The sequence below is a fragment of the Myotis yumanensis genome, unplaced genomic scaffold (genome assembly GCF_028538775.1).
Source record: "Myotis yumanensis isolate MYYU_CA2020_CCGP unplaced genomic scaffold, mMyoYum1.0.hap1 SCAF_9, whole genome shotgun sequence".
Lineage (NCBI taxonomy): Eukaryota > Metazoa > Chordata > Mammalia > Chiroptera > Vespertilionidae > Myotis > Myotis yumanensis.
This window is the reverse complement of record NW_027223760.1, coordinates 33,257,018-33,281,395: the sequence shown is the minus strand read 5'-3', so window position 1 is coordinate 33,281,395 and position 24,378 is coordinate 33,257,018. Positions and strand designations below refer to the sequence as shown.

The window sequence follows — 24,378 nt, the reverse complement described above, 5'->3', positions numbered from 1 at the left end:
TTATGGGGAAGAATCCCCACAGGTGAAGCTTGAAGACTTTGCACTCTTTCCTCCCACTAGCCGTTTGGTGCTTCCTGATCTTGTAAGGGTCCCCGAGACCTCAGAGTCACTGTGGACTTTCCAGGGCTCCCGGACCCGCTTGGCTTCTCTCAGTTCCCTAGCAATGAAAGAGGAAAACCACGTGTTACTCCATCCTAAATTAGAGATGTTCATGATCAAAACTACCATATAGATAGAGATTTTTTTTATTTCAGTATTTATAGAAACAAGCCTAAGCTATACACAGAAAATTTGCTCCTGTGATTGTCTTAAAAAAAAGCCCGGCCCACAGGTGCTACAACATATGGCAGGTTTGGTTTCCTAAATCCTATTGATTGGGGCATAAATGGTCTTTAAAATAAGAAGAAGGGCCCTAACAGGTTTGGTTCAGTGGATAGAGCGTCGGCCTGCAGACTGAAAGGTCCCAGGTTCGATTCCAGTCAAGGCATATACCTTAGTTTCGGGCACATCCCCAGTAGGAGGTGTGCAGGCAAGGCATATACCTTAGTTGCGGGCACATCCCCAGTAGGAGGTGTGCAGGAGGCAGCTAATCGATGTTTCTAACTCTATCCTTCTCCCTTTCTCTCTGTGAAAAATCAATAAAATATATTTTTTAAAAAATAAGGAGGGAACTACAGATTATCCTGTAGTGCAGGCTGTGGCCATGGGTCAAATCTGGCCAGCCACCTGTTTTTATAGATGAAGTCTTATTGGAAAACTTAACGACACCCATTCACTTATATGTTGCCTATGGCTGCTTTTACATTATGTTGAGTCATTGCAGCAAAGATCACATGGCCCACAAGTGTAAAATATTTACTATCTGGCTCTTTATGAAAAAGTTTGCCAACCCCTGGTCTAGACAATTTCAAGCAGGCATCTGCCCCATCTCTATAATGGATGTCCATTGCTGGTAGTGACTGATGACAGTCACCTGTGCCTGCATAGCTGGTTTTGCAGAATGTACACACCACACCGAAGAAAAACGTATATTCCTGTGACATCATATCTACACTAATAAAAGAGAAACATGGTAATTAGCGTACGACCGCTACCCTTTTCATTGGCTAATCAGTGAGTATATGCAAATTAACTGTCAGCCAAGATGGCGGCCGGCAGCCAGGCACTGAAGCGAGCATGAGGCTTGCTTGCTGCTCCAACGTTCCCCGCCTCACTTGCCAGCCTCTCACATGCAAGTCTAAGCAACTATGTACTATGTTGCAAATAAGAAGCTAAACAAAACACCAGAAACCAGCCGGACTGAAAGCCAGCGGACCGAAACTTTGTATCAATGTTTTCAGCAGCGAGGCCTCAGAGCTAAAGCTGGCCCAGAATAAAAAAAGAAAGAAAAAGAAAACAAGGAGCGGTTGGGAGCTTCAGTCACTCGCTTCAGGAAAACAGCCCTCAGCCCCTCACCCAGACTGGCCAGGCACCCCAGTGGGGACCCCCACCCTGATCCAGGACACCCTTCAGGGCAAACCAGCCGGCCCCCACCCATGCACCAGGCCTCTATTCTATGTAGTAAAAGGGTAATATGCCTCCCGGCACCGGGATCAGCATGACAGGGGGCAGCGCCCAAACCCCCTGATCGCCCTGTGGCTCTGTGTGTGACAGGGGGCGGGGCCACAACCTCCCTATCCGCCCTGCTCTGTTCGTGACAGGGGAAGGCGCCCCAACCCTCTGATCAGCCCTGCTCTGTGCCTGATAGGGGGAGCTCCCCAATCCCCTGATTGCACTGCGGCTCTGTGTTTGACAGGGTGCAGCACACCAACCCCCTGATCGGCCCTGCTCTGTGTGTGACAGGGTGCGGCGCCCCAACCCTCCCTCCCCCCATGGGCCCTGCTCTGTGTGTGACAGGGTAGAGCCATAACCTCTCCATTGGCCCTGCCCCGAGTGTGACAGTGGTGGTGCCCCAACCCCCTGATCGGCCCTGCTCTGTGGGTGATAGAGGGTGGCGCCCCAACCCCCCTCCACTGGCCCTGCTCTGTGTGTGACAGGGTAGAGCCATAACCTCCCCATTGGCCCTGCCCTGAGTGTGACAGGGTGCAGCGCCCCAGCCCCCTGATTGGCCCTGCTCTGTGTGTGACAGGGGGCAGTGCCCCAACTCCCCTATCGGCCCTACTCTGTGAGTGACAGGGGGGAGCTCCTCAACCCCCTGATTGCCCTGCGGCTCTGTGAGTGACCGGGGGCAGCGCCCCAACCCCCTGATCCGCCCTGCTCAGTGTGTGACAGGGTGCGGCGCCCCAACCTCCCCATCGACCCTGCCTTGAGTGTGACAGGGGGCGGTGCCCCAACCCCCCAATCGGCCCTACCCTGAGCATGACTGAGGGTGGCATCGCAACCTCCTGATCCGCCCTGCTCTGTGCATGACGGGGCGGCACCCCAACTCCTCAATCGGCCCTGCTCTGAGCCTGACCAGGGGCTGCACTTAGGGATTGGGCCTGCCCTCTGCCATCCAGGAGCAGGCCTAAGCCAGCAGGTCGTTATCTCCCAAGGGGTCCCAGACTGCGAGAGGGCACAGGCCAGGCTGGGGGACCCCCTACCCCCCTCCGAGTGCACAAATTTTTGTGCACCAGGCCTCTAGTCTATAAATATTTGTATTTTGGATTCCATTTTTCTGGCTAATAAACAAAACTAGAGCAAAAAGATAGTAAGTTGCTTATTAGGAAGAATTGCCTGATTAAAGTCTTCATAACTCATTGCCAATACATCATGTTGTGGCCTTTTCAAGGTAATTATTTTTCGATGGATTGTGTATCCAAAATAAGTTGGACTTCTAAGCTTATTTTACACATGGACCATCTTCTTTTATATTTTTAATAGTGCACAGTGTATGTAAAAATCACTTTAAAATGCCTTTAGAACTCTGCTCAAACATCACTGCCTGACCTTTATACCAGCCCTATCTGATTAATTCCCATTTGTTTAATGAATAAATAGATTAACAAATTAATGCACACATGAATACAAGTTACAGGAATAAGTCATCAGACTGCTCCCTTTAGCTTGGAAAAATACCTCTTCCTCTGAACATGTACCAAGAGAGAATATCTGCCTGCCCCTGAAATTTAGTGGGATTCTAAAATCAGCCTCTGCCCACCTTGACTAGGATTACCTCGCATTGGGAGATCACCAGTTTCTTGAACACCTGTTGTCACTCAGAATCCCACTAAGTTTTCTTTACTGGTTGTATTTGCAATCTTCACTCTGCTTCCTTTGCATTAATTGAATTTTCTCTCTCAATCCCAGAGCCTTCAACCCTGTGCTACAAAGGGCTGCATGCTGCTAGTCTCTGTGTGGGCAGAGACCTACGTATTATAATATTGAGTTCCACTTGCAGACACAAGTTCCACTTATGAAACCACAAAGCAGATACACCAGTCATATCACTATGAGCAGTTCATAAAAAGGTTCTTTCTCAACTGCAGCATCCAAAATCTACCTTTCCAGTGTGGCTGTCTTCATCCTTTCCAAGTTGAGCTGCTGCTGGAGCTCTTCTGTTTTCCCCAGGGTGGGACGGAGAACCCGGCTTCTGGCCAGAGCTGCTGCAGAGGGTCTCTCCCTGGGATCAGGGTGGATCATGTTCTGATAATGTGAGGAAACAGAAGCTTCACTGTTTGGGAAGTCAGCCCACCCAAGCCCACACCAAGCCAGCTTCTGCTGTGGGTTTTGTGAAACTCTGCCTCTCCTTTGTGTGGAGGGAAGAAATAGATGAAAATTTACCTCCACCCTCTCTGGTAGGTCAGTCATCCATACCTCTGACTTTAAGTATCATAGTTTAGAGCTAGTGGGATGATTAACTACTCTAATGCCTTAATTTCAAGGAGGAAGAAACTGAAGTCCTAAAATAAAGTGACTTGTCTACGTCATTGACAAGACCTAGACAAATCCAGGTTACCCAACTCCTGGTTCAGTTTACTTTCTACCACAACATGCTCCTTTTTCACTTAAATTAAGGATACCACACCATAACAACATTCATACAGCACTTATCTTCAGGTGGGGGGTGTCTGTAACCTAAAATGATTTTAATACGGTAGAAAATGCCTAATTATCTGCAGCAATTAGCAGTGTTGTATAATGAAGAAAACACTGCACCTCCATCTGGGGAGCAACGGTCAGAGCCAGCTCCCGATTACTATGTAGTTCTGGGCAAGTCTCTTTTTTTAAAAAAAAATTTTTTTTTATTGATTTCAGAGAGGAAATGAGAGGGAGAGAGAGATAGAAACATCAATGATAAAAATCATTGATTGGCTGCTTCCTGCACACACCCTACTGGAAATAGAGACTGTCACTTAGGCATGTGCCCTTGACCAGAATCGAACCAGGGACCCTTCCGTTCGCAGGCCGATGCTCTATTCACTGAGCAAAACTAGAGCCTGGGCAAGTCTCTTTGCTGAAACTCAGCTTCCCTTTCCTGATATGTGGGACAGCGATGTTCATCTTCCAGCAGTTGTGAGAATTAAATGAATTAACATATATGTATTACCAGCACTGAGGTACTCAATACTTATCTACTAAGTTGAAGGGCAATTTACACATAAAAATAGGTGATTACACTGTGAACAAAAACCACTCTGAGGAAGGGTTTGTCTCCTTTCAGGAAAGCAGAAGTGGGGAAGGACAAGTTTGTGACTAAATTTGAAGTTTTCAGGGTAACTGTGGAACTCAAATTTAATCCCTAAGAGTAGGTATTTCTAAGGCTTTTAGGGATCCTAACAGATCCTGTTCCTTAAGCCCTGAAATAAGTCTTACATATACCTTTTGTTTTCTTAGTATAAGTCCAAACTTCCCGATAGTGTAGATTTTTTTGTACCTCTCTTTGTTTCAATGTAATATCTCCCTTTCCTAGTTCCTACAGATATCATTGAGTACAAGTGACACATAGATTCCTGAATTGACATTACCTTTCTTCCAACAGCTCAAATGAATGGTAGTATTGTCAGTTATTAATAAGTTAGCTTATACTTTCTTCTATACACTCAAAATTTAGGTGGTGTGTGTGTGTGTGTGTGTGTGTGTTTCAGTAATAACATCACTGTTACTATTGACAATGGTTAATTAAAACCCTGAAATAGGAGCAAAAAGAACAGGTTTGATTTTGGAGTTAATCAGTTATCAAAGGTGGAATACAAGTCCAGAAACTGCTGTGAGTCTAGGTCTTCTCAACTATGTACCTCACAGGGTTGTTCAGAAAGGCAAATGAGAAAAATGTAACAGGATATTTAAACCATAACATAAAAGGTATTTATGATAGTTTCTAAATGTCCTTGAGATGCTTTCAATCAGCCGTCTCTGCTGGGCTTCCTGGTCCTGATTCCCTTTTCCTCTGTCAGTGGCACTGCCAACATCGCCTTTTCCCTTTCCCTACCTACTTGCCATTACATTTTTTTAAAAAAAATCAGTATTTCCATCTTCTCTTCATTTCTTAAGAGGTATCACCTTGAGCAGATTGTAAAATTCTTCTGAGAGCTCCTGAGGAATGTGTGGAAGGTTACCCTCTCGGATATGATGCCACTCAGCACCATTGCTGGGTAATGACTCTGCTCCTGCAGCCATTGTCATTGTTAATCCCAAGGCAAATATGTCTCCTTTAGGGAGATGCCGATAATCCTTCAAAACAGAAGACAGGAAGGCTAGTTTGTTTGCCAAGTGAAGAGAGTCTAGATTAAAATACAACTGGTAAGAAAGGTTCATTTGAATGCATGTGAACTTAAACAGACACATCCTCCGTGGTTAGTGCTTTACCTCTAGGAAGATAGAGGATAGAGCACAAATCCACCCGATTAACATCACTGTGCCAGGCCTGACTCCACAGACATCCTAGAACAGCGGTTCTCAACCTGTGGGTCGTGACCCCTTTGGCGGTCGAATGACCCTTTCACAGGGGTCGCCTACGACCATCCTGCATATCAGATATTTACATTACGATTCATAACAGTAGCAACATTACAGTTATGAAGTAGCAACGAAAATAATTTTATGGTTGGGTCACAACATGAGGAACTGTATTTAAAAGGCCAGAAGGTTGAGAACCACTGTCCTAGAAGGTAGGTAATAACTAAAGGTCATTTCAATGACCAAAGCTGATATGCTGCCAACAGGAGAGTAGTAGAATAAAGATGGGCTGGGCCAATCAATTCTTTCTTCCTACTAAGCAATCCAGGAGTTTGGGAATTCTAAGAAATACTAGAAACAGTAAGGGACCTTTACAAAGAACAGTACAAATATTGATTAATCCATAAGTGAGCCAGCTTTCTCATGCTTTTTTAGGGAGAAATTCTCTCCTATTTTTGGTCTCCATTCTGAATAGGAAAAGAGATAATATCAATTTAAATTATAAATATATACTTTCCATTTCTTTCATTTGAGAGTCAAAAGGTTAAATGAATTATAAAATAGCCTCCGTTTCCCTAATCTATACCTCTTGCAAAATCTCTTTAGCCAGGAAGTGAATATCTCCCTCTTCCACTTTGGGTTCACTTATTGATGTTGCAAGACCCAAGTCTCCTAAAAAAAAAAAAAAAGAAATAGAGCTCTTTACAAGCATGTCTTTCTTAAAACAGGAGTAAATGGAGTCATCAGTAGACATTTTACAGGATAAAAGAATACAGGTCAGAGTATAAGGCAGACTCACCAATTTTGTATATCACATTGGTCGAGAGAAACCAATCAGCATCATTTTCAATGTCTTCTTGCACTATAGGAGAGTCCCTTTGTATCTGATGACAAATGAAGATGTTACCTGCAAAAATATAGAATTGACATAAATAATGATTCCTATGTTTTTTCATCCCAAAGACTCTTTTTTGTATCTGCCACTACAGCACCTTCCTCTCTTCCTCTTCTGCGCCTGTAACAACAGTACAAGGGGCCTCTCCTTCCCTGGAATCTCTCACACTACTTATGAACAGCTCAGTGATTGATAAGTGAAACTGATTTCAAATATCCTCTGAAGAGGCTAGTAGCCACAAAACAAAGAAATAAGAAAAACACATAATACAGTAACGACAGTTCCTTGAGTTTCATATTGATGAGGGCCCAAAGCATCCATTTCTGCTCACTTCAATCGGTGTGAATTAGAAAGGGTATAGCACCAGTAAACACAGTCAGGATGTAGCCAATATGTTGTCATTTATCTATGTGGTAAATTAAATAATTATTTTCAGACTTTGGCTTCACTATCTGAGAAAGTCTTTTCTCTCTGTGTTCCATGTGCCCAGGGAGAAAATGGTGAAAGCTGTTTAATTGAATTTGTTTAGGGGAAACAAATGAAAGAAAAGGACTCTGCCAGCAAACAGCATCTTTGACACTGATAGACAGATAGGCACCGATTCTGACAAGAGGGAGGTAAGAACTAAATACGGTTGGAGGGACAGAGGGGAGCATACTGACTCGGTTTGATGTCCAGGTGCACCATGCCAGCGTTGTGGATGTACTTGAGCCCAAGAGAGATCTGCAGAAGGATGTCTTTGAGTTTTGGCTCTTCAAAGTGATTGCCAGACTTCGTGTTTTCAGATATAGCAGCCTGTAAGCTCCCACCTAGGAAAGAGTGACCAAGGGTAGCCCCCAGAATGAGAGAAAGGGTGTGAATCTTACAGAGGAAAGCAGAGTAAATAATAAATTTCTTGTGAATAAATCCAGTCCAGCAAGTCTAGATTACTCCAATGTCAATGCCAAACATATCTTCCCCCTGCCCATACTACAGACATGTTAGAAAAGAAGAATTACAGGGCTTTTAAAGAGGAAAATGCCATATCCCAGATATCCAATATGTGGCCCTATTGTCTCGAGTATGCCTCAACTAACTAATTAAAGTTTTACCTAATTATTAACCAGGAGGCCAGTCAGCCTTAGTCATATAGCTACTATTAGTGTGATGATTAATTTCATGTCAGCGTCAATCTAGTAATTTAATGTAATTGATTCTAAGTTTAATTCCATTAAAAATATACAACCAAATAAGAACATTTAATGATTGTTAACCAAGGAAAAATATAAAACATCAATATACTCCCATCTCCAAGTTGAACCACAAGATTTGTGCCTCGGTTTTAATCTCCTGATTTATCATTGTTATCAATAATAAGTAAGGTCTGGGTTCATCTGACGCCCTGGTCTTAGATGCCCCTCTACTAAGGTATTAGAATGCTTACAAATCCTTTATTTCATTAATGAGCACTTAGTGATAGCCTCATCAGTCAAAATTATAGAGCTCAGTGTCTCCCTGGCAGTTATAAAGGCCATTGTTCCACCCTTTAAGTGTATATCAGAACAATAGGATTTCAGTAACAGTATTTTTTAGGAAATCCATATTTAAGAGTATCCTATATAAAAGATGAATCTATTGTGTTAAAGTACTTAAGTTCCGGAAGGAAAGGAATCCAGCCCCTTTCAGAAACACAAGGAGTGCTAAATGGGGTTTTTTTTGTTTTGTTTTTTATGGGAACCTTCTTAGGAAAGATTTTATGTACTACAGGTGACATTAATTAGAAAGGAAGAATAACTAAAGAATACGTTGGAGCTTGTTAAAAACTAAGTCAACTGGAAGCTAAGTTTACAAATGAGGTAATGAGATGTGACAGCGAGGGAAGGGCTACATCCAGGCCCATGTCCATTAGAACACTTGTTTCTCTATCAGCCAGGGTGTCCCTTAGGGCAGGGCTGCATCTTATCTTCACTTTCCCAGGTCGGGCACATAATAAATATTTTCTGAACTAAATGTCTATCCTGGCAACAGAGGGAAGAGCAAGATTGAGTCAAGGATCCCATAAAAGGACAGAAAGAAAGGAGTCTGGGGGTACTTAGAAACCCTTTAACATGTTCTTTTAGAGCAGTGGTTCTCAACCTTGGCTGCACATTAGAATCACCTGGGAATCTTTTTAAAATCCTGATTTCTGGGCCTCATCCTCTGGAAATTCTGTTTCTTTGTTATGGGGTGGGGCCACAACATTAGTAACAAAGAAACAGAATTTCCAGAGGATGAGGCCCAGAAATCAGGATTGTAAAAAGATTCTCAGGTGATTCTAATGTGCAGCCAAGGTTGAGAACCACTATTTTAGAGGATTAGCAGAAATATTTCTAATGCCCCCAAGAGCTACAGGTACAGTACTTAGTAAGGATAACTAGACCTGTGCTAGCAGCACTTGTAATTACTTGGAAGCTCTGTAGGTCACATTACAGTTAGCCAAGTAATAATTATCAATAGTAGAAGTTACTGAAAAGTACTCATGTATACAGTACACAAAGGTATTTGAATATCCTTATTTTGCTACAGCTAAAGCTGACTATCCACCTCTTATAGAAGAGCATAATTAGCTGTTCTTTACTGAACAGTATTAACAAGCAAGTATGTGTGAATAGACATAGCAATACTGAGGAACTGGTGTTTCGCAGAGGACACCGACTTCCAACGCCATATCACTCGGACAAACGTGAGAATCGCCATTCTAGCCATTCTAAAAAACTTCAGTAACAGAAAACAACACAGGAAAATACTGCCTGTTAGGGAGATTCACCGTCCAGCCCTGGACCTGATAGAACCTACCTGGTGTTTGCAGAACCTACCTGCTCCTGAACACCTTCAGGTTGCTGAGGCCGACCCAGAGGTAACTTGTAGGGGATCTTGGCAAGGGTGGGGGAGGAGGAGGGAACATTTAATTGGTTCAGGGCTCCAAAGGGACAATAGGGGAAATCAGATGACTGCTAGTCTCTAGGAGTTATAATCTAAGTTGTCTAAATCATATCTAATTTATCGTCTGAGTTAAAGCCATAGCTGATTGTTCAGACCTGACTGCTCTGACATGCTGGGGGCACAAGGTAAGGGTGGGTATGGGCAGACAGGACAGGAGACGAAAAAGATGAAGGTAGGGAATTGCCGCGGGGGGTGGGGGGGGGGGGGGGGGGAAACGAGCCACTGGTTACTCTGGTACCTTACAGATACTTTGAACTTATCTTTTGTTTAGAGCCACAGGGCAAAGTCTCAACATGAAGTATCCATAACTACAAACAAGACAAGGTAGAAGGACATTCTTTATTTTCCATGATTAGTTCACATTTGAAAGGTTCAAAGTGTGTGAATTACATTTGATAAATCATAGTTACATTTTAATTGGTAGGTACTCAGTGAAGTTTGAGGACCACCATGATGCATAGACAGTGATTCCCCATAATCCATCACATCCAGTCCATCTGGCTTTCGGGGCTTTCTAGATTTCCCACACTTTACTTTGTTAATCTTTCCTTCTATAGGGGTCCCCTCGGTCCCATTGTCTCCTTACTGTCTGCTAGGCTAGACCCACTGCCCTGTGCTTGTGGCTGTTTTCCTAACTGGATTCTTCCTTTCCCTTCCCTTCCCTATAAACTCTCCTAATCCTTCAGCATGGTCTCGTCAAGTCTTACCTCCTGTAGATTTTCTCAGGCTATTCTAATAACACTGACTTCTCTCTATGTATGGGGCATTGTCACTGTGCTAGCATTTGACATAGATGGTTGCTAATTCTCAAACTACTCCCTTAAGTCATTACTGCAGTCTCTCTACTCAGTGAGATTAAGTGACATCCCAGCGATCTTACAACTAATGTGCAGCAAAGCTGGGTATCAACCCCAGGTCTGCCGACTTCAAAGCCCTGGCCCCTTGTACCACTCCACGCTGCCTCTTGCTCACATTCCTCTTCTCTGGACCCTTTTTATCCATAGTTGTACATCTGGCTCTGCACCTAATTGTCTCCTGTGTATTCACTGTCACAGAGCAAGTGGAATAAAGCTCCTTGAAGATAAGGACTTATCTCACTCTACTGTGTTTCTTACCCTAGAACAGTGGTTCTCAACCTTCCTAATGCCACGACCCTTTAATACAGTTCCCCATGTTGTGGTAACCCCCAATTTCATTGTTATAAATTGAATATAATTAAAGCATAGTGATTAATCACAAAACAATATGTAATTATATGTGTTTTCCGATGGTCTTAGGCGACCCCTGTGAAAGGGTCTTTGGACCCCCAAAGGGGTCGCGACCCACAGGTTGAGAACCGCTGCCCTAGAGCTTAATAAGTATCAATCCTGTAGAAGGTAGTAAATGTTAGAAAGAATGAAAATGTGATTTGTAATAGGAACAATCACTTCATTTCTTTCTTTTGAAAATCTGAAATCTTTATATTGCCTCAAATATGTTTTGTTTTGCTTTATTGAGTAATTTTTATTTGATATTATCTTTGTCAGTAGCTAGAAGTCATAGAAATAAAAACTAGTATTCTTATAGAGAGGGGAGTAATGAAATAGGGAATCTCAGGTCACGATAAAAGGAAATTAGGAAGAGAAGATGACTAAAAAGTTTCTACCTTTCAATTCTAAGTATAAAGATGGGGTCCTTTTTCTTATCCCCAAGAGACATAGAAAAAGGGATTTGGGGTGAGCCCGTTGGAGGAAATCCCCCACAAAGTTCACAGGTAAGGCTACAAACAAACCAAGCTATAAGGAAACAACAAGGAAATGCCAAATAATTGCTACTCCTCAAATGATGGCAAGTTTCTATTCAATGTGATAGTACTTTTTCTACTTTACCACTCAACTTTCTGATGAAAAATATTTCTGAGCATAACAACACAAAACTGCTGTCATGTCAACCCCTTAGTCATGGATTAGAAATATGTTAAACCATAAGACCACTCTGTAACTTAAATAGCCCAGAACAACAGTTTTACTGGTTACTGTGTATGTACAGTTCTGAACGACCCTGGAGAATAGACCTGGAGTCACGTGTTTCAACCCCAGCTCCCTCCCCATGCCCTTATTCTGGTGAGAACACAGGCTCGTAAGCTTAAGAAGCCGCAAGAAGCAGGAACAATCCCAATTCAGGAGTTGGCTGTATATATTTACCACCTCCTAACCTCTTCCCTCCCTAAAATTGTAGGGACCATGCTTGCATCTTTTAGAATACCTAGCAAACGATAAAAGGGCAATTTACCATTCAAATCACTAGGATAAAGTTCTTTCTCTAGTGTTAGTTAAGTAAAGTGTGAAGGGAGTGAGAGCTTCTATGTATCAGCTACACATCAGCTTCAAAAGAAATATGTAATAGCATAAACCTGAAATTCCTTTTCAGCTCAGCTCATTTCCTCCAGCTCTTTGCTTCCAAGCAAAACTGCAGGGCAGACATTTTAGGTATGACTGTGCTACACCCAGCACAAACTACAAGGAAGAGGCAAAGGTTTTTTTCTGAAGACGTAATAGTTCAGCTCCCATCCTGGCCAGGTAGCTCAATTGGTTAGAGCATTGTCCCCATACTCCAAGGTTGCAGGTTTGATCCCCAGTCAGGGCATATAGAACCAACTAATGAATGCATAATTAAGTGGAACAACAAATCGATGTTTCTCTCTCTTTCTCTCAAATCAACTTAAAAAAATATTCATCTCCCTGTCCATAGACATTAGTCCACATACTTACCATTGCAGTATTCATTCTGAATGATCATGTGGTCATCTTCTACCCATGCAGAGTAGTAACGGACCACATGGGGGTGATGACCAAGTACAGCATGAGCATAAACTTCATGCAAAACCAAATTCCTGAGAGATAGAAAAGCATTGAGGAAAACGAATCAGGATAATATGCATGCAAATGTTTTTTGAAAAGACAAGATATGACTCATTATTAACAATGGCAGAACGCTTATTGAATGCTCACTACTTGCTTATTATTCTATCCCTAATTTTCATAATGATGCAGTGAGATACAGTGGCAAGGATAAAGGCTTTAGAAAGGTCAGTGAATGGTCCAAACTCAAGCAAGTGAAAGTAGACCTCGGACTAGAACCTTAGTCATCTTGACACCCAAGTCCATGGTTTTTTTGATTAAACATGGCACAAAGAAAGAGGAGGCTTAAGTGGTGCTACCTTAACAGCAGACGTGCTTTGGATCTTTATTTTACTGTATCATATTAAAATATCTTGATGGGCTTCATAAGAAGGCCACCATGGACTTGATTGTGGATATTGTCATGAGCCTTCTATCTTCTCTATGAAGGCTAGAGAGTCAGAGTCAATATTAAACTCGCCAATATGTAGTGAGGGGACACTCTTGGAAAGAGATATTTATAGTGGAACATGAAATCCAACCCAAAAAAAGCAAAATACAGTATTTGGTGAGTTTCAGTATAAAAATGATGAATTCTAGCCTGGCTATTGTGGCCTAGTGATTTAGTATTGACCTAAACCAGGTCACGGTTTGATTCCTGGTCAAGGCACATGGCTAGGTTGTGGGCTCAATTCCCAGTAGGGGACATGCAGGAGGCAGCCAATCAATGATTCTCTCTCATCGTTGATGTTTCTATCTCACTTTCCCTCTCCCTTCCTCTCTGAAATCAATAAAATATATTTTAAAAATGAAAGTGAAAATGAGGGATTCTAAAATTGATCATTTCAGATTTGGCATAAGTATTACATCCCCACAATTAATAAAAAAAAACATTTTTGAAAGTGTTATCCTTGTGAAAAAGAAGAACAATTATTTCTGGGAATGAAATTTAATTCTGTTAATTTTTCCTTCCTTATAGTCCTTGAAACTTGACTATAAAATTCATTATTAATGCAAAGTAGAGATAAACCATGGAGTTAACTACTTGGCAATATTTCTGATGAACTAAACAGAAACCATAAGATCATTCCATAAATTTACTAATTATTAAAAAGAAGTAAGACCAGTAGTAAAAGCCACAAAAATCACACACACACACACACACACACACACACACACACACATCACAAAATGACCCGAAATGATCATGGTATATTTTAAGAAATAATTTACATCTGATATGGAAAACTCAGAAAGGTTATAAATGTGAGACAACATACAATGGAGGGGGTGGAGTGATTTAAAAAAAAGTAGTAAATGTTTTTTTTTTAATGACATCAGTGCTATTATTTAAAATATTTTGACAAGAAAAAGCTTTCCAAATCCAAGTTTGTGCTTCTAGTACATTTCAAAGGTACTCACTCATTTGATAATTCTGCAAAAGAGTCCGTGGAGCGTTTTATTGCATAGACACATCCATCCAGCCTCTTAATGCACTTGTAGACTGTACCAAATTCCCCAACTCCAATCTTTTCTACCTCCATGAATTCTTTTTCATAACGGGAAGTCATGTTGGTTTCTCGTAGAACATATCTCTGAAATATTTTAATAAAAAGGTTAAAATAATCCTTCCTAACATGTTGTGAGCAATAAAATTGAGGCATGTTATATTCCTATATTTCTCTAAGTTTCCAAGAAGACTTCCGGGGCAAATCCATTGGATTTTATCTGTGTTGATAGTCATGGTACCAAGAACCTCCCCAGTTGCTGACTACCTTCTCTGCACTATATTTTCCTATCTGGTCATAATATTCTTATCTGTGTGTTCCTAGAGGGGATACTTCTACTCACAGCCAGAGCTACCTTACTGTCCTCAGCTGAAGCAGTGACTGGGAGCTGGGTAGGGCATGTTAGGGAAAAACACAAAACAACCTCCCTTGACAGTAGTCTACAGGTCTCACACCCTGGCTGTTAATTATCTCAAGTTGAATAAACATACTTGGGTTCAATTTGCTTCCTCAAAAATCTTAGTCTGGAAAACAAAATTATCAAATTTATTATTTCATATTATATGCTCAGATATGACAAACACTCCCCCTATTGGCCAAGTAGCAATATCACTGATTGCCCAGCTAGTAAATAACCCCAGGCAAATCATTGAATTTTTAATCGTTTTTCTCATCTCTATGAACCTCATCAGGTTCATAGCAACTACTCCTCAGGATTCTTTTAAATACTACTCAAGAAAATTGTGTATTTGTGTGTGTGTGTGTGTGTGTGTGTGTGTGTAACTTAGTATAATGCCAAGCACATAGTCAACTTCTCAGTAAATGGTGGCTCTGATTTCCATAAATTTATATGAACCTCAATCCACACTGATTTAGTTCCACAAACCCAACATTTTTCTAGTGTCTCCATAAGCATGAACTTTTAAATCTAACTTTAAGTTTTAAAAATCTTGACTCTTACTTGCACTTCATTTTCAACATCCAATATCAGTCAGTCTTCATCAGTAAGATCTATACTTTCCATTGTCCTTAGCCAGTCTCAAGCTCTGTTTCCTCCATGTCTGGATTTGCTGTAGCAACCAGCCCTCTCTCCACCTCCTCTAATAGTAAGAATTATTTTTGAAAAATGACCCTACAGAATAGGAAACACCTCATTGTTTCCCACGAGGATTCCAAACGTCTGATCAGAGGCCTCAAGGCTGTCTACTAGTCGCTCACCCACTCCCTTCCCATCCTCATCTCAGACTCCTAATAGGCCAGCTTACCATCCACATCATTCCCCAACCTCAACCCTTCTCCTTCTCCTTCTCCTTTTGCTTGCTGAACATTAAACATAGCCATGTTTTCATGATAAAGATCTTAATGGCAATGTAATATTTCCCTGACTTTAAACTGTAATTTGCTTGGCCATTCTATTATTGGACAGTTAGTACTCTCTCCTCTTTCATTTTATTTAGTTTTTTTTCTCTTATAGTTAAGTCTGCAATAAACACTTCTGTGATAATATTTTCAGCATTATTTTCTTAGGTTATATTATCAAATGATAGATACTGGATCAAAGATTGTGAACATTATAAAATCAATAGATGTTGACATATTGAAGAACTAAGATTTTATATATAAAAGTGGTTTCATGCCATTTTTCTCTGTTCTGTTTTTCTATTTTGGGACCTTAAATATCTTGGTTTTTCCTTCACTTCTCTACCCTATGAATACAGAACTTCCCCCAGATCAAAGACAGAAGCATTAACCTTTCATATAAAAATACTCCAAAGTAATGATTCAGCAATAATGATTCAGCATATATCAGACAATGTCTGGCAAAGTTAATAACTAGCTAGCCCTGGCCGGGTAGCTCAGTTGGTTAGAGCATCATCCCAATATGCTAAGATTGCAGGTTCAATCTCCAGTCAAGGCACATAAAAGAATGCATAAATAAGTGGAAGAACAAATAAATGTTTCCCTCTCCCCCTTCCTCTATAAAAAATAAATAAAATAAAGTAACAACTAGCTAATAATATAGATCCTGATGAGAGTCCAAATAAATTCATCTGCAAAGCAATTTGCTACAAAGTGCTGGGGGTAGGGGGTGGAGTGAAGAAAGGAAAGAAGGAGGGAGGGAGGGAGGGAAGAAGGGAGGAAGAAAGGACAGAGAATTGCCCTGACCGGTTTGGCTCAGTGGATACAGCGTCAGCCTGCGGACTGAAGCGTCCCAGGTTCGATTCCAGTCAAGGGCATGTACCTTGGTTGCGGGCACATCCCCGGTTGGGGGTGTGCAGGAGGCAGCTGATCGATGTTTCTCTCTCATCGATGTTTCTAACTCTCTATCCCTCTCCCTTCCTCTCTGTAAAAAATCAATAAAATATATTAAAAAAAAAAAAAAAAAGAAAGGACAGAGAAGAAAAGGAGGAGACAGAGGCAGGAGAATGAAATGACTGTTACGATAGCTGGGCCACAGAACTGTGCTCACCTTGGCAGGCAGCCCTTGTTCTACTTTGCCTTCCCCGGGATCAGCTTCCTCGCTTAAAAAAAAAAAGTGATATCAACATATGATCAGGATTAGCACTTATTGATCCTGGTACCATACTGGTTTCTGGGGCTATGAGACTAAATAAGACAATTCCTTCCCTTTTTCAATTTATATTTGGGGACAGGGAAAACCAGAAATTTCAATATAAGAACCCAGGTGAGGATAAGAGCAAGATATTAAGGGATACACAGACAGCATCCAATTAATTATTTCAAACATAAAAGTATTTCCCCAAAGAGAGGATATGTAAGCTAGGCTTCCAAGAATGAGTCAGAATGAGATAAAGGAAAGGAGCAGGGGTTTTAGGCAAATAGGACAATTTCTGCTGAGAATCAGAGGCAGGAACGCACACAGAACACACGTGAAACTGTCAGTGCTCTTCACTGCCACCTACACATTCTCCTTCCACCTCCCCCAGAACCTGGCTGTGCACCTATGAGGTTCCTGGTAAACCAGAAATATAGCAGAAGGAGGTCTGACCCTGGCTAAGATATTGTTGATGACCTTTCTTTTAACTACATAGAATTTAGAAACCTTAAATAACAAAGAATGTCAGAAACAATACACAAAGATTAAATAGAAATTATAAAACAAAAATTGTTGTAAAAATCTCAACTCTCCTCATCTATGAGTGTAATGCCAAGCTAATAAAAATACTAATAGGTTAGCTGAAGTCTCTGACAAACCTCCTCTTTGGCATGAGCAGTTGCATCCTGAATCTTTAAGCAAGATTTTAGTTTCTATCTTGCTTTCAGCCAAGCTATAGATTTTTCTTCTGGAGAAGTACAGAGTATTAATGGCAAATGGAGGGCATCACACTTGTGGAAATAAATTGATACTTGACATGTGTGACCTAAATTGGATATGACATTTGAAACTTTATTAAATACAATAAGTAAGAAAAATGCCCTCTCAGCACTAAGCAACGTTACTAAAGTGTCACCAATTCCATTGCCAGGAATTCAGATGAACTGTCTCGTCTGGCTGGCTTCAGTGCAAGTGAAACCACAAATTCTGATGACTTACAAATAATCCTAAGCAACTAAAACCAACAGAATTCTTGGTAACAAAAATGGGTGGTTTACTTATGCTGAAGTCCTGTTTACTTAAGATCCAGAAGACAGTGTTGAGAAAACCTATTCTAGGCCTAAGGCTGGTTAATATATAGTCATTGATCCCCAAAGAAACAACTTAAGGTAGCACATTCAATGCTCTGCAAACTTCAGATTGCTAGCTGTGCATTTATTTTGCCAAGTACATTATCAGGCACAGAGACTGGCTCATTTTAGAGGTGGTTTCTTTCTATGAAAAAGGAGCCTTGGGGGGACATGGTAAAGAAATGTCCCTGCATGAGACACACGGTGGTGCCGTTGGGCTTTTACCACTTCTGAAAGCAACGCTCTTCTCTTCTCTTCAGCCAGTCTTCCAACACCTGCAGAGAAGTTCAAATCCTTGCCCCACAGCTCTCATCACCAGTCAGACAAGCTGGACTAGAAACAGTAACAGACTCTTTGAAGTGTGAACTGTACTTTCCCCAACTGCTAACCTTCTATTGACCATAGGAGACCCCTTGAAGGCAATTCCATAGCCCATTTAACTTCCTAATGGAAGTCAGAGGTCTGCTGTCCTTTTATAGAAGGCACCTCACAGTACACTTCAGAATGGAAAGATGCTAGAATCTCTGTGACAACCCACGCAAGGGGAAACCAACATTGACATTTAGAAAGGAGGGGATATGTAACCAATGCCAGTTTCCTTCTAAAAGAGTTCTTGCTCCTAATCTCACTTCAACATTCTCTCTTCCTCTTGACCATAGTAAGATCAGTTCTCAAAAATCATTGGCCATGCTATACTTACGGATCTCCTCGGATTTTCCTCTTGCCACTGGATTGATGGAACTCTTTTCTATAGGACTCTGGGGTGAAGGGATTAATATTAACCAGAGCTAATGAGGTCATTTCATCTGTTATGGAGACAGGTGTGAGCCTAAAATGCTTAGAGCCTCGGGAGGGCAGCTTCCCTGTTGAAGAAATCATGGACTGGCTTGGCTGGCCCTAAGGATGACATAAGGCAAATTAGGATGATGTTAGTTAAAAAAAAGTTCCATACCAGTTAGCTAGTTAATATTTGAACCAAAGACTGTTATTGATGAAAGGGGTCTTGAACGTTATCTGGTTCAGTGCAAACTAGTTGCTTCATAACTGGTCCTCTGGTGAGAAATACAGATTCCCAGTCTACCACTAGATATTCTGATTCATGGGACCCACACAGAAATCTACTGTCATTACACTCCCCCTCTTTCCCCTAGGCCAGTGGTTCTCAACCTTCCTAATGCCCCGACCCTTTAATACAATTCCTCATATTGTGGTGACCCCCAACCATAAAATTATTTTCGTTGCTACTTCATAACTGTAATGTTGCTACTGTTATGAACCATAATGTAAATATCTGATATGCAGGATGTATTTAGGCGACCCCTGTGAAAGGGTCGTTCGACCCCCAAAGGGGTCACGACCCACAGGTTGAGAACCGCTGCCCTAGGCACTTCTGATCACCAGCTTGGAAAACCACCAAATTGAGTCCCACCTCCAACTTTTTAAGGATGACATTTAAGTTCAGACAAATGAAAATGACTTTAGAAGACCTGGTCCTTACATCTCAGACTGTGTACTTTAATGCCCCCTCATTCATTTATCGAAATTTGTGTTTGCTGCTGACTAAGTAGCTGACTCTGAGCTGGGTGCTGTGAGGGGTGCAGAGATGAATTCGAGCTCGTAAATGGTCCATTAAGTAGCTGTTCATTGATGTTTCACTTTGTAAGGGAAAGATTTCATAGACTCAACATGAAGGAAAATATTTCCAATTCCTCTTAAAATGTAGGCACCAAATCAAAAGAGCTCCATGAAGTGGGGTTAAAAAAAATGGAGACGTAATGCTCTAAGTCCTTGAGCTATAAGGCTTCGGAGTGGCTTTAATTAATATGTCAATGAGAAGAAAATGTGCAGGACTTACCACTCCAAGTAGGTTACAATAAGAGAACACAGGCCTAAAACCTAACGAGAACTAAACCAAAAGACAGAGGGGGAGAGGTCAAAGACAGAGAATTCTGATGAGACAGCAGAATGCCATTATGACCTAGATAGCAGGGGCCAGAGGAATACCTGTGTCATAGGTCTTCAGGAGTACATGGTAGACACAGGGGCCATGATAAAACCTCATAGTATAAGCATTATACTGTGAGGCTCTTTATTAAAGAATTCTACTCTTTCATAGTCTCTGCCCATGACTTTTCAATGTAGAAGCAGAAGGTAGATTACAACATGATTCACTGCATGCAAATGTAATTTAAAGAATGTGAGGCTACAAAAAAATGAATATTGAACTTATACATATTCACTAAGTGATTGATACAAGCAGAAATGAAGGAAGTACACATAGTAATCTAACATTTTTTAATTGATTTTAGAAAGAGAGAGAAATATTGATGTGAGAGAGAAATATCAATGACAAACTCATAGTCTTCCTGTAAGTTTATTATAGGGCTGAGTATTGGTTCAAAAGAAGTACAACTGGATAATATTTCTGTTGTCAATGTGATTCAGGAAATGGACCTGGAATGATAGTGAATCATTATCTGAGAAACAGTTTTTTTGTGATGCTGATCATCCTATGGAAAATAAAGCACATCTATCTACTATAAAAAAATAGTGGGGCATCCACACCTGGAATGCTGCACAGCTCTGGCTGCCACACCTCCAGGACAGCAAAAAGGGCCTGGACATTTTTCAGATAAAAGGAAGGAAAAGTGTTCACATCAGGGCAGATAATGTCAGAATTTCTAGTTTGGAAATGTGAAAGCTGGTAGATTCTGTGAGCTCCACTTAAAATAGAGGGAAGGATATTAGTTATATTAATAAAGATTGTATTGCCAGAATGACAGAATTATGAGTAATACTTTTGAAACCTATAAGAACATAGTTTTGGACCAGATTCATGAAAGGAATTTCATAAAAGTATAGCAGATTGAAAGTTTCTGGAAAGATGACCAGGTTGAGAGTATAAATATGCTCCAGAGAGTGGAGCTAATTCCGTAAGTTTAACAGCTCTATTATAGATGATTTAGAGAAAGAAAGGAAGTTTGGGCAACAGCTCCCTGACTTCTGAAGGCGAGAAGGCGGCAACCTCCCACTAAGGCGCAACATCATAGTGTATTGAGACTGGGAAAAACTTTAAGGGCCCAGTCACTATAATTAGTGCCCTGATGCTCGAATCCCTTCTATGTCTCTATCAAGTGGTCATTCAGTGACAAGGACCGTACTACTTCCTAAGGAAGCTCTTCTATATCTCCATCCTGCTAGGAAGTCCTTATGGTGAGCTGAAGACATTTTGGGTGATTTCTGGCCCTATCCTTTGGCAAGGCTAAACTAAACCAACATTCCTTCCCCATGCATCCTTGACTTTGGTATAACATCTCCAATTATTATTGCAGTAGCCTCCCTCCTCTGACCCTGAGCCAAACTCTATTCTTCATAAAGTATGTACTTTCCTAGTTGAATTTCCAGTTTCCCTCCCAAACTCTGTCCTCTGCCTGTCTCTCAAATCTTGGCATCATTCAAGACTCCTAACTCAAACCACTTCTCTCCTTACTCAGGCTACATGAACTTATCCACCTAAAGCTTCAACAGCTCCCTAAATGCTGACAGTGCCCATATATTGATCTCCAACTTAAATTGTCTCCCTGTACTCCAGACCCATTTATCCAATTGCATGACATCTCTGCTTTTGCCAAGCCTGTACATCCTCAAGTGTCACCTGTCTTGATTCAAGGTACCATGTACTCAAACAAGAAGCCTGGTTGCACCCCAGCTCTCTCTTCTTCCTTCAACTTCTCCATCAAGTCAGTTACCAATTCCTAAACATCTCTCAATTTATTGCTGTTGTAATTCAAGTCCTTCTCCTTTTTCAACAATTCCACTGTGAATACTGCCCTGCCTCCAGGATCTCTCCTGCTCCATTACATCCTTCATATGAAGGTCATGATTTTTCAAAGGTGCCTCTGGTCAAAACCATTTACTGGCCTTCTCAGCACTTTTAGGATAAAGTCTTGATCTAGCTCCTGCCTACCAACTCTGGCGTCACTGCCTGCACTTTCACATGTATAGACCCTGTCACTACTGAGTAACATGCAGTTTTCCAGGGGCAGCATGGTCTTTCCCCTCGACAATTTGGTAGAAGCTTTTCCTTTGGCCTCAAGTGCTCATTCCCTTCTTCTTTGCCTGGTAACCTCCAACTCATTCTTTAAGATTTCTCTCGAACGCTGGTCTCCTAGGAAAGGCTTCTCTGATATCTTGAGACTTAATTTCTAATTCTTTCTCATCATGTAGTACCACTCCTCTAACATATCTGATCTGAACTTTAATTATTGTTTCAGTATTGTATGTATCTTTATTTTGTGGGCACTCTTTGAAAGCAGTAAATGGGTGTGACAGCAGAGGGTCAGCTAGCATATCAAGGTGTTCAGTTAGCTTTTAAATGAATGACTAATATACACACCATGTCATGTTTTCTCACCTGTGTACTTTTGCTCAGCACCATATTCTCTCAGGCCACTCTCTACTTCCTATATGTTAAAACCATACCAACTTCATTGACCTTCATATGCTTCCTTCACCTTTATTTCTTTCCTGATCACCACTGAGAAGCAATCCACCCAGTGAACTCTGACCTCTCTTGAAGCACCTATTACATAGCGTCTATAGGCACATCTCCTCTTTCTCAGAGACTGTCTTATGCTCCTTGCCCACAGTAGGTTCTCAAAAAAAAAAAAAAGTCAGTGGATTATTGATTGGTAGATATTGGGACCTTTGAAAAACCCACCGATGGACACTAGAGTAGTTTGTCTACAATTCAGACAAGAAGCTTAGTATTTCCTGTAGACACAGTGCCCACACTCAGCAGGTACTAAAGAGACCTGCCGACAGTGACTGTGCTACAATCTGAAGCACAGATGTTATGATGATGAACTTAAGTACCTCAAGCTGAGCCAGCAGAAAGTAGAGCTAATACCATTCCTGAGGCTCACACACCACAGCACCAGCCTGTTAGAGGTAGCCCTGGCTTGAATAACACAAAAAATGTAGCAGGAGACCAGTTACAACAGGACTAGAGGAATATGCCAACTACTCAGGACGTTTGCTTATCGGCAATCCTTGGCTTATACAGAAGTGTCACAGGTTACCTCTTTGCTCACATATAACAGAAGAGCCTGAATGTTACAAGGCCAGGGAAGAGAGAGGACTTCCCTCTGGGAAAAGCAGCCATAAGGAGAAATGAATATGTTCAAACAGAGAATGTGAACATTCTTATATTAGGAAATATGAGTAAATAATCATAAAAGAATAGTTGGCATAATGGAAAGAATAGACTGAGGCCAAAAGATCAGGTTTCTAGTCCTGTCTCTGCCATTGACCTTGATTTTCTCGTGTATTGTGCACTTGGGGTGGGCCTAGATCTCAATATTCCTTCCAGTGCCGATATTCTTTAACTAGGAACTTTCCCCCACCCAACATTTATTTGTGGCCTCCACCAAATAGTTGCTGGCAGCAGTGGTTTTGGGAAGACAGCTGGTGAGACATTTAATTCTGTTTTCTGATAACTTGAAGCTCTTATTTATTTTTACCAATAAATACGGAATTGGGGATAAGACAGCCTGGGAGGCATATTCACCCTATACACATAACGGATCGGTCCTCTTTCTCTAATAGCTGAACTGAAGGAACCTGGGCCCCTCTCCCAAAAACTTACTCACTTTGGGAGTGACAGGACTCTGGCAGTACAGCAGCTTGCTTCTGTCATCTGGCTGGGCTGGTGTTGTAGGACACTTGGGTGGTTCTGACACCAGGGTCCCAAAACCAGGCTCTGGACTCACTTTGGCTTTTTCCTGAAATGTGTGGAGTCCGCGTGCGTCCCTCAGGGGTATCCTGGGTGGTGTAAACGGGGCCTCTGAATCCTTGGATTCAGACTGCTCTGGGGTGAGGGTCTGGGCCTCCCAGCCCTCCGGTGCTTCCTTCTGCTCTTTGTTCTCACTCTCTTCCTCACAACAGAAGTTTAATTTCTGCTTCAGTTCTCTGTTAATACTGTTGTCATCCATCTCAGCCAAAGAACTTTCCACGGTAGGCGAGAAGGCCTGTCAGAGGGGCACAGTATCGAGATGCAGAAGTCGGGAGAGAACCGAGGCCAGCCAGTTCCGCAGTCCTAACCTGCCTTTCCCTCTGCTCACTCACCGCCGCATGAGGCACACCCTTCATTTTCTCCCTTAAGGACCACGTGTCCTAAGATCTCAGCTTGCCCTTATTTCCATTCTGATTAAAGAAAGTGCCAGCAACGCTTTGAGTAATTAAATTCAATTTATGTTAAAACTCTTGTGGACATCACACATAGTCTCCCTGTACCCATGTGCTACAAGCTCATTATTGGAAAGAAATCATTTTCACTCTTTTACACCTGCCATTTAGAAATCTCCCCCTCCCCTCTCTCTCACTCCCCTCCGATGGCTAAAAGGAGTTCATTAGAATTCAGCATCACCTGGGTGTAATAACGATCTAACACAGTGATTCTCAACCTTGGCTGCACATTAGAATCACCTGGGAATCTTTTTAAAATCCTGATTTCTGGGCCTCATCCTCCGGAAATTCTGTTTCTTTGTTACTAATGTTGTGGCCTCACCCC

The 24,378-nt window shown here is 41.6% G+C and overlaps 1 protein-coding gene across 1 annotated transcript; it reads right to left on the bottom strand.

Moving 5' to 3' along the window:
• Positions 1-23,800, bottom strand: WEE2 (WEE2 oocyte meiosis inhibiting kinase). Its single transcript, XM_070425066.1, has 11 exons — positions 23,459-23,800; positions 18,508-18,704; positions 16,591-16,642; positions 14,035-14,207; positions 12,484-12,605; positions 7,435-7,581; positions 6,677-6,784; positions 6,464-6,549; positions 5,482-5,652; positions 3,482-3,624; positions 1-157 (listed from the first exon to the last, which is right to left on the bottom strand). The coding sequence occupies exons 1-11, from the start codon at positions 23,798-23,800 to the stop codon at positions 1-3; spliced, it is 1,698 nt and encodes a 565-aa protein (XP_070281167.1).
• Positions 23,801-24,378: the final 578 nt, after the last annotated feature.

Excerpts from the sequence above, each read along its gene's own strand:
- WEE2 (XM_070425066.1), bottom strand. The coding sequence starts at position 23,800 with ATGGATGACAACAGTATTAACAGAGAACTGAAGCAGAAATTAAACTTC. Across the intron at positions 7,582-12,483 it reads TCAGAATGAATACTGCAATG|GTGGGAGCTTACAGGCTGCT; the intron begins GTAAGTATGTGG and ends ACTCTTTCCTAG. Across the intron at positions 6,550-6,676 it reads CAATGTGATATACAAAATTG|GAGACTTGGGTCTTGCAACA; the intron begins GTGAGTCTGCCT and ends TTTTTTTTTTAG.